Consider the following 17,135-nt stretch of genomic DNA (forward strand, 5'->3'; position numbering starts at 1 on the left):
ATCTTTGAAGCGATTAATTAAACCATGTCCACCGATACGTACGCCTTAAAATTATGAAAAACACGGAGGCGGCCCAAAACCAGATACGACTTGAAAGGAAGCAGTGGCGGTTTTGCTGTCGACGAGTTAGTTTGGCTGTACAACCCACAGCAAAAGAAAGGACGTTCTCCAAAGCTCCAGCGAGGTTGGGAAGGACCTTATCAAGTCATCACCCGCTTGAATGACGTCGTCTACCGTATTCAGAAATATCGGAAGCCGAGAGCAAGAATGAAGATCGTTCATTTGGATAGACTGGCTCCGTACCATGCGGACACCGGAACGAAAGCTGTTCGGGACGAACAGAACTAAGATATAACCGAACTATGTTATAACCGAACAATGTTATAACAGAACTATGTTATAACCGTGCTACCGAACGCACTAGAACATTCTTGAATATCCTAGAATCGGATCATCTAGAAAAATCTAGAAACGACGCTTGCGAAGAGTATATAAGCACACGTCGCAAGAAGATTAGCGATGAGTGAAATTCGTGATTTTGTTAATTCGTGACTCTGTGATTTTGTGAATAGCGATTCTGTGAATTATTTAATTAAAGCGATATTTGATTTGTTTGTTGACGTTGTCATAGCGATAGATTTTGAACAATTTAAAAGTTAATTGTTGCGTTAATTTGAATTTGCTAGAAATAAACGATTAGTTAATTTCCTCTGTTAACAAAGTTTAATAATTAATAACTCTTTGGAGTATTTTATTCAATCGAAGATTTGAACCTGTAAATCGGTTACGACAGCGAGTGTTATAACAATATATATATATATATATATTTAAATATATATATATATATATATTTGATTCTAGCATGTCTTTTTATTCTCAGATCAATTTCAAAGTTCTTAATTTCAGCTACGTAGAATAAAAAAACTTTTGGCTTTTCTTGACAAAACTACTCTTCTTCTTTTTGTTACTTCATTAGTATTATCTAGGATTGAATTTTGTAACTCGCTTTACTATAGCATTCCTGATTCTACACTCTATACTTTATGTAAATCTTCTAACAAAGCTTCTATATATATATATATATATATATATATATATATATATATATATATTTCCAATATTCTAACAATTCTACCGAATGTTTGGTGTTAATATTTTTGTAGTTCGTTTTTTCAATTTTTCTCACTAAAATTTTTTGGTGAACGATTAGTTTATAAAAATTCCAAATAAACTTATTTTCCGAATTCATGCTGCAAATAAGGCCATTTTTGGATTCCGAAGGAAACATCATTTAGTGAGAAAAATTGAAAATCGAATTACAAACATATTAACGCCAAACATTTGGTAGAATTTATAGAATATTGTAAAAATTATGGTCTATTACCAATTTATATATATATACATATATTTATATATATATATATATATACATATATATATATATATATATTTATATATTTTCAGATTTTTCTATAATATATATATATATATATATATATATATATCAGATTAAGACTGTCAGAAATGCAATTATAAATGTCACAGCATGTTCAGCGTTAGTTGACTTTTTCTTAATTTTAAGTTCGTGTCGCAGTCGCCCACGATGTTGCATCCAGTCCGGGCTGCGATTTTCATCAATGATTGCTTTTTGTCAGTCATAATCCAATATTTATTAAAAAACCACGGACATAACCCTACAGATTCAACCACATACAGACGCGCACACCACACAACACAACACCGGCCGTTTGGAATAATCTACCAAGTTATCTTAGACAGCCCGAACTGACAGAAAAATTGTTCAAGAAATTATTGAAATCATTTTTGTTTTCATTATAAGATTTGGTTTATCGTAGCAATTCAACTGTTTTTTTTTCTTTAGACAGTGCTTTTGAGAAACATTCTGTTTGTAATTAGTGCTATACAAATTTTCGAAAAATAATAATAATACTGACAGGTTTAGCTGGTAAACCTAAAAAGTCGCCTGACGCTAAACGGAGGCGACAGAGTTTGATATTAGCAAAATCTTCACTTAATATATGAAAATGCTAAACAATAAATTTATTCACACACACATATTTTCATACATATTTTTAATATTAAGTTATTAAATTTTATGTCAACACGTAGAATGATTTTGATAAAAATTACAATTATTTTTTTTCACTAGTGAACTATATGCTGATGATTCTTGTATTTATACTTTTTTTCATCCATCTAATCTCAATTGTGTCTTTTATAACATATCTCATTCTATGTCTTTCTTCAATTATCGCTTGATCTGATTCTATGTATCTTAATCCTTCTAAATTTGAATTATATTCGTATCAATAAATCTAAAAGCTCTATTACTATTCCTTCTATTATCTTATCTGATTCTAAAACTTTAAATGTTTCAGGTAAGTTTTGTAGTCTAGGCTTTTTCTTTGATTCTAGCATGCATCTTTATTCTCAGATTAATAGTGTTGCTACTTTCTTACTTTCAGTTACGTAGAATAAAAAAAATTTTGCCTTTTCTTGACGAACCTACTTCTCTTCTTTTTGTTACTTCATTAGTATTATCTAGGATTGATTTTTGTAACTCGCTTTACTATAGTCTTCCTGATTCTGCACTCTATTCTTCAAGTAAAGCTTCTAACTCTGCTGCTCGTCTAGTTGCTAAGTACTTACCAGATATATTAATTGAACCTAAACGCCTTGGCTTACGAGTGTCTTCTTGTTCTCACTTTTTCTTGACTCGTTTTAAACACTATTGATAAATTTACATTTGCTTTTTCTGGCTCGTTTCTCCGGAACTCCCCACCTTTTTCTTTGACTACTTCTCCATCACTTACGAAGTTCAAGGCAAATCTCAAGGCACCTCTGTTTGCAAAATTCATTGAGGAGCGCTATTGATCATCGCGGAAATGGCGCTTTATAAACTAATTGGTTGATTTATTGATTGGTTGGTTGGTTGATTGCTAAAGACTTTTTTATCAGTTTAGAGTTAAATTAATTTTTAACGGAAATAGGAAAAATGTTGCATCAGATTTTTTTGAATTTAAAAATATTCAAATAATGAACAATAACGCTGAGATTGTTTAGTTATTTGAACCCAATAAAAACTGACACTGACCATTTAACGTTGACTGTTTGTAAATGGCACGTGCCAATTTTCTGAACATTTGCATTACATGAACCAATGTTTGGTTATTATTAATTGGACCTTAATTATTTTGTATCAATGAAAAGAAATTATTTGGGAATTTAACATTAATCAAATAGAGTAAAAGTAAAGGTCAGTCATAATTATAAATTTCAAAAATTTGGAGCAGTTACATTACAAAAGCAATAAAATTTAAAGCAATTGATCTATAATGATGTGGAAGACCAGAGCTGATGAGGGTTCATTTAGAATAATAGAATTTTTAATTCGTGTAAAATGTGTCGCTTCAATTTGAATTTCAGTTGTATCAAAAGTCAACATGTTCTAAATGTTTTGGAGTTGAACATTTTAACTGTATTTGAATAATTGATTTGTGTAATTAATTAAAGTTTGTCAAATCTTCATTGGCCATAATGATATATAATTAGCGGTTCAAAGTAAAACCTTTAAAGTAAATTTAGCCGAACTACTTCAAAGACAGAAAAGTGATTCTAAAATAAAATAAAGAAACTGAGCACTACTCAAAAACTTGTTTAATTAAATAATTACTGAGCCAATTAAGTAAAAATTCACTTTATAGTGTGCCACTTAATTACTCAAATGACACCACTTTTAATTGGGACAGTTAATTGAAAGTGGATACGCTCGTTTTGTGTGATGTTTCACTTTAATTGCTTCACCACATTCCTGTCTATAAATACAGAGCACCAAACATTCTAATGAGCATAACTAAAAAGTCCAATCACATTCACAAGAGAAAATTTTAATCCTGCAAATACAAATCAAATCTAGCCTCAAAAATATTTACAAGGGCATACGATAAGTTGAAAAATATTTCAGTTCTAAATAATAAAAAATAATAAGAGCTAATAAGAAAACAATTACTGTGTGAACAAATTCAATGGACAGTTTAAGAAACGATACTCCTTTGGGATCCAAGATTGATGATCGTTCAGGTGACAATGAGGTGACAAAAAATGTTTTTCAAAACAATAATTCATTAAACAATAGTAGACAAAAAGACGAATCAACGGAAGATATTTCATCAGTGAAAAGAGGACAGGCAGAAAGTGGCTACTACACAACATCGTCGTACGCCGTTGATGTTCACAGAAGTTCAACTCACTGGTGGAAAACAAATGTATCTGTGGAAAGTTCGATGAACAACAAAATGTTCAAAATAAATAACCTCTGTTTCAACATCCCACATTCCGTTGATGAATTTCCCTCGAAACACAGTTTTGCGCTGAAACGACCCTGGGAAGATAACGAGGAACTCCCATCAGCCGATCCCAACACGCCGTTCAAAAAATTCCGCACAGAAATGAATGGTGGGGAGGACTCATCTTTGAGTTGGACACAACGAATCAATGCACATGTGGATAATTCTATTTTTCAGTTTCCACAACCCAGTACAAGATTTGAAATGAATTGGGATGATGCAATATCTTTCAATCCCAAAATAACCAGCACTCCAGCATTTAAACAACCACAGACTGACTCCAATTTGTATTCTAACAACAACGATAGTTCACTTTCCAGTCCGCCAACGATTCCAACAACAAAAAACACATTCGGGACGGAGATTGTGAGCATCCTTGAAGATTGGTATGCGAGACACGTTGATGACCCATACATTTTTGGGGATGACCTCACAAATTTGACGAACCAATGTCAGTTGGAGGAGAAACAAGTAAGGAAGTGGCTGGCAAACAAGAGGTCCAGATTCAAAAACACACTCAAATACAATGGAAAGAGACATCCGCTTTGCAGAAACAACCAACATTAAATGTATTAATTAATTAATCGATACTGTATATTTTTATAATTTAATTTGTAAATGTTATTTTATTATATTTTGTACAAAATTCAATATGCACAAAATCACATTTCTCTTTTTTGAATTATCTTTTGAATTTTTTTTTTGACAACTTCATGTGATATGTATATATATTTCGTATTAGCTTATACATTATATTGATACATATTATATTTCAACGTTGATATGAAATAAATTAGTATATGAATATATATTGTGGTTTCTATTCTGTGAGTTTATGCAGACTGTCTGGGAGTGATGAAAAATATTCGTTTCTAACATGGCCTCTCAAAAAATTTCGTTCGTTCCGACACCAAATATCGACATTTACACTCCGAGTTCTGAGTCCATAAAAAACGTTTCAACTATTGCATCATAGTTTTACCTAAATATAACTACTTAATAAAAAATTCTTCAAAAAACATTTAAAATCAGACAATGTGTTTTTCATTTATAGTAAAATCACTTTATCTTTGTTACAAAATATACTGTTAAAAGATCATGTGCCTTTATTGTCATCATTAGCGTATATTCTCAGTAATAAGATGATTGTCTATCGATACACTTCTAATTAAATTTTATTATATTAATTTTCGTATATCTTCAGTGTTACAGATATATTACTATTTATTCATTATTTTCATCATATCTTCAACAAAAACAAATGAAAAATTTCAAATGATTAATTCAAATTGAAAAATTAAAATTTTCAACGTTACTGCAATTGTTTAAAACATTTATATAATAGTAAAAAATCAAAGTAATATCACGAGTATGAAATAATAATAACTAATTAAGTTTACAGAACACTTTCGAAAATTTTTTTCTTGGCTTGCTTTTTTAAAGGAGGCAATGGAAGAGAATTGTGAATTATGGAAACCAAATTCATTCCACATTTTAACACCTCGTATGAACCAGGATTTATCATATAATCCCGTCCTACTTTTGGGTATTTTCAGCATGTTGTTTTGTCTGATCTTTGATGTAATTTTTTCAAATACAAAAATAGTTTTGTGGCTGTCAACATGTTGGATTTTATAAATATAAATTAAAATTATATACTTATTTATCTGTTCGATGTTAAGAAATCCACAATCAGTGAAAATGGAGGCAGTATGGTCGTAAAACTTAATTGAGAAGCAAATTCTCAGTAAGCGTTTTTGTGCTATTTGTAATTTATTATTTAAATATTCACAGCTGTAGCCCCAGAACAGATTACCATATATGAGGTACGGATAAAAAAGTGAATAATAAAGAATAATCATTAAAGTTTGGTCAAGTTTATTACGTGCTCTATAAATCACGCCAATGACTGTGTGTAACTTACTGATAACCAAGTTGACGTGTTCATCCCATTTCAAATCACTTTGGATGATAATTCCAAGGAATCTGACAGACGACACTCTTGGAAGAACGTTTTCGCCAAGATATATTTTTAAATTGTTAAAAATAACGTCATTTGTTTTGATCTTAGGACCGAACACTATGAAGCAAGATTTTTTTATATTCAATGTTAATTTATTGAATTCAAACCATTCCATGAATTTATTTAGTTGATGATTCATATTTGAAAATAGGTAAATTGGATTATCTCCAGATAAAAATATGTTAGTGTCATCTGCGTATAATATGGTTTTGCATATGTTGGATACTAAAAATATATCATTGACAAATATTATAAATAAAAGAGGTCCTAGAATCGAGCCTTGTGGAACTCCAGTTTGAATAATACCAGGATGGGAGTTGAAATCATCTATAGAGGTATATTGCGTTCTTGATATTAAATAAGATTCAAACCAGTTGAAGATAGGACCTCGAATGCCATAGATCTTTAATTTTGACAACATTAGTGGATGATCAATGACATCAAACGCTTTTTTGAGGTCTATGAAGATACCTAAGGTAAAATTTTTGAGTTCGAAATTATTGAGAAGCGAAATGTGTAGTTCTGTAATTGCATCTTCAGTTGATGATTTAGGAATGAAACCGTATTGTTGTTTATGAATTATATTGAACTCACACATTCAACCACACACACTCGCACACGACAAACGCATTCAAACATACACCTGCACGTTCAACTACATAAACAGAGGCAAAACAACTCTCACAGTGTGATAGAGTTTGATGTGGTAGAATATGGTAAGAATGTATGGGAATTGATTATGGGTAAATGTTACAATGCAACTATGGTCCAGTGTTATTTCAGTAATCTCCAACTGTAATTTTAACTTATGTTATAGTTAGAGTTAACTGTAACTTTAACCATAAGTAGTCTAAAATATATAACTTTAACTGTAACTTGACCGGCATGTAAATAGCTAACTTAACTCTAACTCATTCAGTAAATCAATAACTTGATCAAAAAAATACTTTGGCTAAAAGATTAGCTCTTGCCATAATTAAGATCAATTTTTATAACGTGTGACGTGAATTTAAACAGGAATGTTTCTGTTAACTTGAAAATTTCAAGCGATTCACGACGACATTTAATGGTATCCTTTTCTCGAGCCCAAAAACTAAAGCTATAATTTTCTCATCGCTTATCTTAAATTAACGTATGAAAATATACAGATTTAATTTGAAAACCAAATAAAGTTTCTAGGTTTAATTTTTGCTTTCAGTCAATTAATATCAAACATACCCATCCCTTATTCAGACTTCACCTTTTTTGAATATTTCTGATATTTGTAGTTTTAACACATGTTTTTATGTTTTTATTTAAATTTCAAATTATGTGAAGAACAAATGAAATTTATACAAGATATATCCATTTTCGAAATTTAATAATTTATTATTTGCATAGTTTCAGCAGCTCTTTAAAAATAAGTTACTACGATTCACAGGCCAAGCTAGAAATTTACTTGGGCTTAAAGTATTGAAACTTTGTTGCTCATCTGACAATTTTACAATAATTTCTATGTATGTAGGTATATATCAGCGCGGTTTGATAAAAAATTCTCAACATTCACTTTTACTGACTGAGGTCCGATACAAAAGAAATTTTTTGAATGGTTTATTTGAACTTTGAAAAATACTTCCGCGATGCTAGCTTCGACTCGGACATTTAATTTTCCATGTTAGGGGTAATTTTCGGTGCGAATATTAAATTAACTAGAGAAAATTTATTTTGAACGCTTGATGGCGAACACTTTTTGCTTTCTGAACTTTTAAATCAAGTTTGACAACTGATTCGAAGAAAGTGTTTTACCAGACGTGATCGTTGAGCGCCTTTAATACTTCACCACATACACACGCACTTTTTTTTATTATTATTCTTTAAAAATCAGGATCTGACAGACGCAGAAACTGTAGCAACATGCAAGGCAGTAGTACAAATTAAACAAGTAAGTAAGTAACAAAATACAAAAAGTGAGGAAGAAAAATGTTTTAACATGAAAACTGAAATAAGTTAGAATAAAATAAATAATAATAATAAAAAAATAAAAGAAAAATAATTGACAATGAAATATAAAATGAAGTAACGGCAAATTAATAGACTAGATGATGACTTAGTGAGTTAGTGAGGTGATCGATAAATAAAAACTAGTTCAGTAATGATAAAGTTTTCTTAAGCGTTAATATGTTTGAGGTGTCTTGTGATGAAGGTCTTTTCCTGGTATGTAGATTGGGCGATGACTTGATAGTTATGTTTGCGCTGACGAAGGTTGTGTGTTGTAGTTTTGATTGGTGGTAGTAGAGGATGGATGACGTGGTTGTTGTTATTTTCTACTTTCTTGAACAGCCTTGAATCAAGTGTGTTGAATATCTGTGTGACGGTAGGATATGGTAAAGATAGGTAGTTGAAGCGAATTAGTTTTTTGATAAGAGATTGTAGTTGCTAAAGTTGGTGTTGTGTAGCAAAACCAGACCAGGAGGAAGCTGCATATTTGATGCGTGAGATGATGAGTAATTATTATTCTTAAGAAAAGATGTTTTTGTAGAAGTAAGAGAGATAATGGCGGATGTAGATGAAACGGTAGGGCAAAATGTAAACTGATCATGTAATAGTGGTTTGATGGATGGATGGTTGAAACATGGATTGATGAATGACCTAACGATGAATATTTCTAGATTACGTGAAACTATGGGGGTGATAGATATTGGGCGACAATCTATTGGTTATGATGGGTATTTTATTTTAGGAATTGGATGAATTGTGCTGTGTTTATTGTTGGCCCCGTTGTTTTGGGATGCAGTGTGTTTCCATTAACACAAATCTGGCACACGTGCTTCTAGCGAACTGATCACACAAACAACGGCACGACGAAAATCAATACAGAATAAAACTCCACGTCATTCGTCGATGAGTGAGTGAGTGAGTGAGTGAGTGAGTGAGTGAGTTAGTGAGTGAGTGAGTGAGTGAGTGAGTGAGTGAGTGAGTGAGTGAGTGAGTGAGTGAGTGAGTGAGTGAGTGAGTGAGTGAGTGAGTGAGTGAGTGAGTGAGTGAGTGAGTGAGTGAGTGAGTGAGTGAGTGAGTGAGTGAGTGAGTGAGTGAGTGAGTGAGTGAGTGAGTGAGTGAAAAGCATCTACGTGCGACGTTTTTCACTACAAGGCAGCGATGAAACAAAAGTAACATAAAACACATAAAACAACATAGCAAAACTAACAACTCCCACCGCACAGTACATACAACAACACACACCAGACACAGCATCTAAAAACACGATAAACTATTTTAACGCTCACAATATTTCTTATCGATTTTTGTCCGCCAAAACTGAAATGAAAAGTACAACCATCCAAACAACCATCCTAACAGCCAGATATATTTTTCTAATATTAAAATTAATCAAACAATCAAGTAAACAAACAATCATCCATACAAATAATTATTTGAAATATAGCCAATCAACTAACTAACCAGTCAACCAACCAATCAACCAACCAATCACCTAATTGATGACCAGTTGGCGAACTAATCGACGAGTCAATTAACGTACAATTCATTTATTTTACCATTTAATTAATCTAACCATTCAACTCATCCAGCCAACTAGATGAACCAACAAACAAATGAAGATTTGAGTGAACGAACGCGTTCTAATTTCGTTGATAAAAAAAACAGCAAGCCTGCGAACATATGTGACCGACGTGTTTGATTTTGTGCCGACTACTAAGCAACGCCGTGCTGCTGTTTTATGTATATAAAGTGTGATAATAACTGTACATCTATACATCGTGTATATTCAATGCCTGTTGCTGTTTGAATGAACCTTCATTTATAATACTCCTGGATTGTACATGGTATACTAGCTAATCTGCGAATCTTTGAGGATCGTGCTTTCTGCGTCTCCGTGTCTTTGCCCAACTCTGGTGGTTTGTGTGCGTGTGCACATGTGTCTTTTTGTAAATGTATCACTATATTCCGATCGTTAAACTACATAAAACAACATCATCATCATCATCATCAACATCATCATCACCATCATCACACCATCATCACATCATCACACCATCAACATCACCATCATCAACATCATCACATCATCATCACATCATCATCAACATCAATAAACAAACAAACAATGGCAGGAGTTCGTGATGGGGCTCTCCCTCTTGTTGCGTGGGACCATGCTGGAGAAGCTGCAGTGGGTCTTCAGCCTGTACGACGTCAACAGGGACGGCGAGATCACTAGCGAGGAAATGCAGATGGTCGTCTCATCCGTCTATGATATCATGGGCAAGTTTTGTAGCTCAAAAATTGACGACACTGTCATAAAAAATCACGTCGATGCTTTATTTGAAGTCAGATTTTGGTTTTTGTAAAAGTTCCTTAGCATAAAAATTTATTTACATTGGAGTTGCTCTCTATATTAAATAATTTTAGACTTTCATGCATAACTAAAAAGTTTGGATTTAAATACTATTTAATTTCCGCTTCAAACAAATTACATGTCGTAAATAAATTGAATTATTAATTGAAAAAAATCGTGTCCCCAAGAAGCTGGACGTTGATCGAGATGGCGTCATATCGTTCGACGAGTTCATCGACACATGCCGCAAGGTCAGCCAACAAACTTTGATATAAAAAGCCTTTCTGTTACGTTGTGGTATCGCGGGCTACGTTTCGTCGTGATAGGTTGTGTCGGGTCATGTTCTGACATTCCATGTCGTCTTCTGTTCTGTTCTGTTTGTCGTGTCATGTTCTGTTATGTTATGTTTACACCATAACAAGTTTAGTTATTTTTATTAAGATACTCTGTCAACATTCTCATTTGAAACAACTTGACGATATTTTAACTTTCAACCTAACAGGATCAAGTGATAACGAGCTCCATGGCTGTGTTCGACACGGTCTTTTGAAATCCTCGTCACCTGGGTATACAAGAGTTATACTTTATTTCTTCTGCTCACGCATGAGCACTTAAGTGTAACTTGAATTGTGTTTAAGTAATTATCAGAATGTCATAATATTTATATTTAAGTTGTTTTTTTTATTATCGACTTTTTATTTTTAAACATTGAAGACTTATAAATCGTTATTAATGACCAATTCATGACCACCATTGAGAACTCCCTTTGGTTGTTTATTTTGTAACCACAAACTGTATCACGGGTAACCGGTGTTTTGTAACAATGGTAATCTTTATTATCTTCATTATGTACATACTATGATTCATTTTGCGTCGTAAAATGTTTTTGTTATGTTTTACTGAAATGTTTTAATCAACAGAACCTTTTTTCTGTTATAACCTGTTTTCATTGAAAATGTATAGAAAGCATTTTTTTTAATCGGTCATCAATGGCTGTATAGAAACGAATTTACTCAAAATCGTTCATTTCAAAAACTATTCTACATGTTTTCTTTTTGAAATTTCTTGGATGAATTATAAATACACTTCATATTTGTTTTACGATCCACCGGTTAGCAAGAGACTGAACAAGCGATGAACCAGGAAATAATGTTGTTTGGAGATTAATATAAATGCGATGTTTCGATCAAATGATGGAAAATTCGTCCGATTCGTTTTTTACCAGAATTTTGAAAATTTGTGGAAATAAATTATATTATAAAGATATATTATATAAATTATATTATATTCCAATACCCAACCAAGAAGCATGTACCGTCGCTGAAGAAATTGTACTCAATTGGATTAGTCGATATGGCGTCCCATTGTAACTCCAATCAGCTCAAGGTCGAAATTTTGAGTTACAACTGTTTGGTGAGATGTGCAAGCTGCTGGGTATGAACAAAACTCAAACGACACCTCTTCACCCACAGTCTGACGGTATGGTGGAACGATTTAACCAAAACCTGATTGAACATCTGGCTAAAGTAGTCGACGAAAATCAACGAGATTGGGATCGTCATATACCATTGTTTCTTATGGCATACCGGAGTTCTATCCACACAACTACTGGAGAAACGCCATCAAAAGTTCTGTTTGGGACTACCTCAAGAACTCCAGCTGATGTGAAATATGGCGTACCACCTTCGATAATCTTCGACATCGATTAATTAAATCATATCCACGACTTGAAAGGAAGCAGTGGCGGTTTTGCTGTCGACGAGTTAGTTTGGCTGTACAACCCACAGCAAAAGAAAGGACGTTCTCCAAAGCTCCAGCGAGAGTGGGAAGGACCTTATCAAGTCATCACCCGCTTGAATGACGTCGTCTACCGTATTCAGGAATATCGGAAGCCGAGAGCAAGAATGAAGATCGTTCATTTGGATAGACTGGCTCCGTACCATGCGGACACCGGAACGAAAGCTGTTCGGGACGAACACAACTAAGATGGGGGTAATGTTATAACCGTGCTACCGAACGCACTAAAACATTCTAGAATATGCTAGAATCGGACCATCTAGAAGAATCTAGAAACGACCCTTGCGAAGAGTATATAAGCGCACGTCGCAAGAAGATCAGCGATGAGTAAAATTCGTGATTTTGTAAATTTGTGATTCTGTGATTTTGTGAATAGCGACTCTGTGAATTATTTAAAGCGATATTTGATTTATTTGTTGACGTTGTCATAGCGATAGATTTTGAACAATTTAAAAGTTAATTGTTGCGTTAATTTGAATTTGCTAGAAATAAACGATTCGTTGATTTCTTCTGTAAATAAAGTTTAATAATTAATAACTCTGTTAGAATAGCGTAAGCGAGTAAAGCGCATTGACATTATCGTAGTAGTGATTAACTTTTAGTGTGTATATGATTTTTTATAAAACTTCCTTCTTCTTGTTGGTGTAGTTATTAACGTTTAATGTACGTTTAATAAAATTATAAATCTTGTTACATCGTCGTTATCATAAACTCTGTTACTTCAACAGGTTATGGGCCCAGTGATGCCATACAAGGAAAATGGAATAGATTGTTTTTCGATGGCGACGAACGAAAATATGAACATTGGGAGGTAAAGTTTCTCGGATACATGCGACTCCGAAAATTGAAAGAAACTATTTTGCCGACTGACGGAAAAGAGCCAAATGCAGCGAAAAATGAAGAAGCATTTGCGGAATTAATTCAATTTTTGGATGATAAAAGTTTAGCACTAATTTTGCACGATGCTGTAGACGATGGTCGTAAAGCACTTGAAATACTCAATTGTAGTGAAAAGTTTAAAAAGAAGTTGTGGTGCAGTTATTGTAAAGCATCTAATCATACAGACAAAGCATGTAGAAGAAAACATAATAATTCATCAACAAAACAAGTGAGAGATGAAAAAGCTCCAGAACATGATTTTATGTTTACGTTAGTTGATGATTTAAATGATGATAAATCTTGTTTTAAATCGTTACTTGTTGACTGTGGCGCCACCAGTCATGTGATAAATGATGCATCGAAATTCATTAGCTATGACACAAATTTTGACCCTAGTAAACATTTTATTGAACTTGCAGATGGCACAAGGTTAAATAATATTGCTCTAAAAAGGGGAAACGTGAAAATGAATATGAATACTTTTGATGGCCGAATAGTTACTGCTGAATTGAAAGATGCACATTACGTTCCATCCTACCCACAAAATATTTTTTCTGTACAATCAGCTTCTGAAAATGGAGCAACAATTACTTTTGGTAAACATTCTGCTAATATGACTGCCCCTGATGGAACAAAGTTTGATATCTAAAAACATGGCAAACTATACTATTTGTATACAAATAAATCTACAACAAAACAATCAGGAAGTTTAAAACATTGGCATGAAATCATGGGTCACTGCAACACCAATGATGTTTTGAAATTGGAAAATGTTGTAGAAGGTATGGAAATTACAGATAAATCCAGTTTTAGATGCGACATCTGTAGTATGGGAAAGATGTCTCAATCTCGAAACAGGGAAAGTGATACTCGTGCTACCTTTCCTCTAGAATTAGTTCACAGCGATTTGACTGGCATCATCAAACCAACTTCACTAAATGGATTTCAATATGCAATGTCATTTATAGATGATTTCACTGGAATCATTTTTCTCTATTTCCTGAAACAAAAGAGTGATGCTGTTAGAGCAACAAAATGTTTTTTTGCTGATGTCGCACCTTATGGCAGTGTAAAAAGATTAAGAACTGATAATGGTACTGAATATACATCAATGGAATTTAAATCACTGTTGATTCATCACAGCATCAAACATGAAAGGTCAGCACCGTTTTCACCGCATCAAAATGGTACGGCCGAAAGAGGATGGCGTACGTTGTTTGAAATGGCTCGTTGTCTTCTTTTGAATGCAAATCTGCCAAGAGAACTCTGGTGTTATGCTGTAAAAGCTGCATTGTACATCAGAAATCGTTGTTATAATCCAAGAACAGGTTTAACACCGTTCCATTTTTTTACAAGTAAAAAGCCGAATTTAAGCAATATGCATATTTTTGCGTACAAACAAAATAAGATGAAACTTGATGATCGCAGTGAAGAAGGTATATTTGTTGGATACGACAAAGAAAGTCCAGCTTATTTAATCTACTTTCCAGACACAAACAAGATACAGCGATGTCGCTCTGTAAAATTTACAGATGATGTTTTAAATAAAACTATTAACCAACAAAAGGCAAGAAGACGAGGAAGTGAACACAGATAATAATCGTGAAAGTCAGGTTGTTCAAACTGAAACCAGATATCCCAAAAGAGATAGAAAACCGCCGAAGCGTTTTGATGAATACTATTCGAATAACGAAATTGAAAATGAAACAGACTATTGTTGTAAAATGTCTATTACACCACAGACTTACAGTGAAGCAATGTCATCACCATATTCCGCTGATTGGTATAAAGCAATGAAAATTGAAATTGATTCCTTAATAGAAAACAACACATATGAACTTAAACAATTGCCTGAAGGCCGAAAGTCAGTGGGGGGGAAATGGGTTTACTCCATAAAATTGGATAAAGATGCTAACGAACAATTTGCACCAACAGCTCGTTTTACATCGCAACTGGAATTGTTTACTTCACAATTTCATAATCGAAAATAATTTCTCAAGATCTGGTGTAGATAACTGTGTCTATTTTAAATCAGCTGACAATGGATTAACCATCTTGTTGATTTGGGTGGATGATATTATAGTGGCTGCGAGCAATGATTCTTTGTTGGACGATGTGAAGACTTCACTAAAACTGCGTTTCAAAATGAAAGACTTAGGTCAATTCAAGTGGTTCTTAGGTATGCAATTCATTCAAGAAAAAGATGTAATAAAAATAAATCAAACTCAGTATTTGACTAAATTACTAAGTAAATGCAACATGGAAAACTGCAAACCAAGACTCACACCATGTGAATTGAAGTTGAATAATGATGTTCATAAAGACATGATAAAGGATGATAGTAATTTCTATCGAATGGTTGTCGGGAGTTTGATATATGCAATGACCTGTACACGTCCTGATTTGTGCTATGTTGTTAATATATTATCACAACATCTAGCTAATCCTAGCAACGAAATGCTTGTTACGATGAAACATGTACCAAGATACTTGAAGGGAACGTTAAATTATTCCTTATGTTTTAGAAAGAACAAGAAAGGATTGAAATTAACAGGTTTCAGTGATGCAAGTTGGGGATCATTAAATGATAAAAAAAGCATAACTGGATACTGCTTCAGTTTAAATATAGATGGTCCATTAATATCATGGAAAAGTAAAAAACAAACAACAGTTGCATTATCTACTTGTGAAGCTGAGTATATGGCGTTAGCAGCAGCCGTCCAAGAATGTTTATTTCTAACTCAACTGTTACAAATTTTTAACAAACAACAATCTACAATTATTTATGAGGACAATCAAGGAGCAATTGCTTTAGTTGATAACCCAGTATACCATCAAAGATCCAAACATATCGATATCAAATATCATTTTGTGCGTGATGAATGCATTCGTGACAAAGTAAAAATTTTGTATCTGCCATCTGAAGAAAAGGTTGCGGATGTGTTTACAAAGCCTATTTCAAGATACAAGTTGGAAAGATATAGAAATTTTGTTTTTGGAACATAATTAATTTCTGAAACATTGAACATATATGTATGTAAACATTTAATTATATATATAAATATGGGCATTTTACTATGTTAAAACTAATGGCGATGCACAACTCGTGTGGGGGTGTTAAAATAGCGTAAGCGAGTAAAGCGCATCGACATTATCGTAGTAGTGATTAACTTTTAGTGTGTATATGATTTTTTATAAAACTTCCTTCTTCTTGTTGTTGTAGTTATTAACGTTTAATGTACGTTTAATAAAATTATAAATCTTGTTACATCGTCGTTATCATGAACTCTGTTACTTCAACAAACTCTTTGGAGTATTTTATTCAATCGAAGATTTGAACCCGTCGCATTGTAAATCGGTTACGACAGCGAGTGTTATAACAATATATATATATATATATATATATATATATATATATATATATATATATTTGATTCTAGCATGTCTCTTTATTCTCTGATTAATTTCAAAGTTCTTACTTTCAGCTACGTAGAATAAAAAAAACTTTTGGCTTTTTTTGACAAAACTACTCTTCTTCTTTTTGTTACTTCATTAGTATTATCTAGGGTTGATTTTCTTAACTCGCTTTACTATAGTCTTCCTGATTCTACACTCTATTCTTTAAGTAAAGCTTCTAACTAAGCTTTATATATATATATATATATATATATATATATATATATATATATATATATATATTTCCAATATTCTAAAAATTCTACCGAATGTTTGGTGTTAA

General features: G+C 32.8%; 3 protein-coding genes across 3 annotated transcripts; all 3 read left to right on the plus strand.

Annotated features, from left to right (window-relative positions):
- Nucleotides 1–4,046: 4,046 nt before the first annotated feature.
- HELRODRAFT_162815 (hypothetical protein) lies at nt 4,047–4,934 on the plus strand (the record flags this gene model as incomplete). The annotated part of the gene is made up of 1 exon (XM_009024911.1): nt 4,047–4,934. The coding sequence occupies one exon, from the start codon at nt 4,047–4,049 to the stop codon at nt 4,932–4,934; it is 888 nt and encodes a 295-aa protein (XP_009023159.1).
- Nucleotides 4,935–10,493: 5,559 nt separating this feature from the next.
- HELRODRAFT_152003 (hypothetical protein) lies at nt 10,494–10,971 on the plus strand (the record flags this gene model as incomplete). Its single annotated transcript, XM_009024912.1, has 2 exons — nt 10,494–10,712; nt 10,909–10,971. Coding segments are annotated over 2 exons (282 nt in total), but the record flags the coding sequence as incomplete, so codon positions are not given.
- Nucleotides 10,972–14,126: 3,155 nt separating this feature from the next.
- HELRODRAFT_162817 (hypothetical protein) lies at nt 14,127–15,387 on the plus strand (the record flags this gene model as incomplete). The annotated part of the gene is made up of 2 exons (XM_009024913.1): nt 14,127–14,259; nt 14,969–15,387. The coding sequence occupies 2 exons, from the start codon at nt 14,127–14,129 to the stop codon at nt 15,385–15,387; spliced, it is 552 nt and encodes a 183-aa protein (XP_009023161.1).
- Between the last annotated feature and the right edge of the window lie 1,748 nt (nt 15,388–17,135).

Source organism: Helobdella robusta (genome assembly GCF_000326865.2).
Source record: "Helobdella robusta unplaced genomic scaffold HELROscaffold_4, whole genome shotgun sequence".
NCBI lineage: Eukaryota > Metazoa > Annelida > Clitellata > Rhynchobdellida > Glossiphoniidae > Helobdella > Helobdella robusta.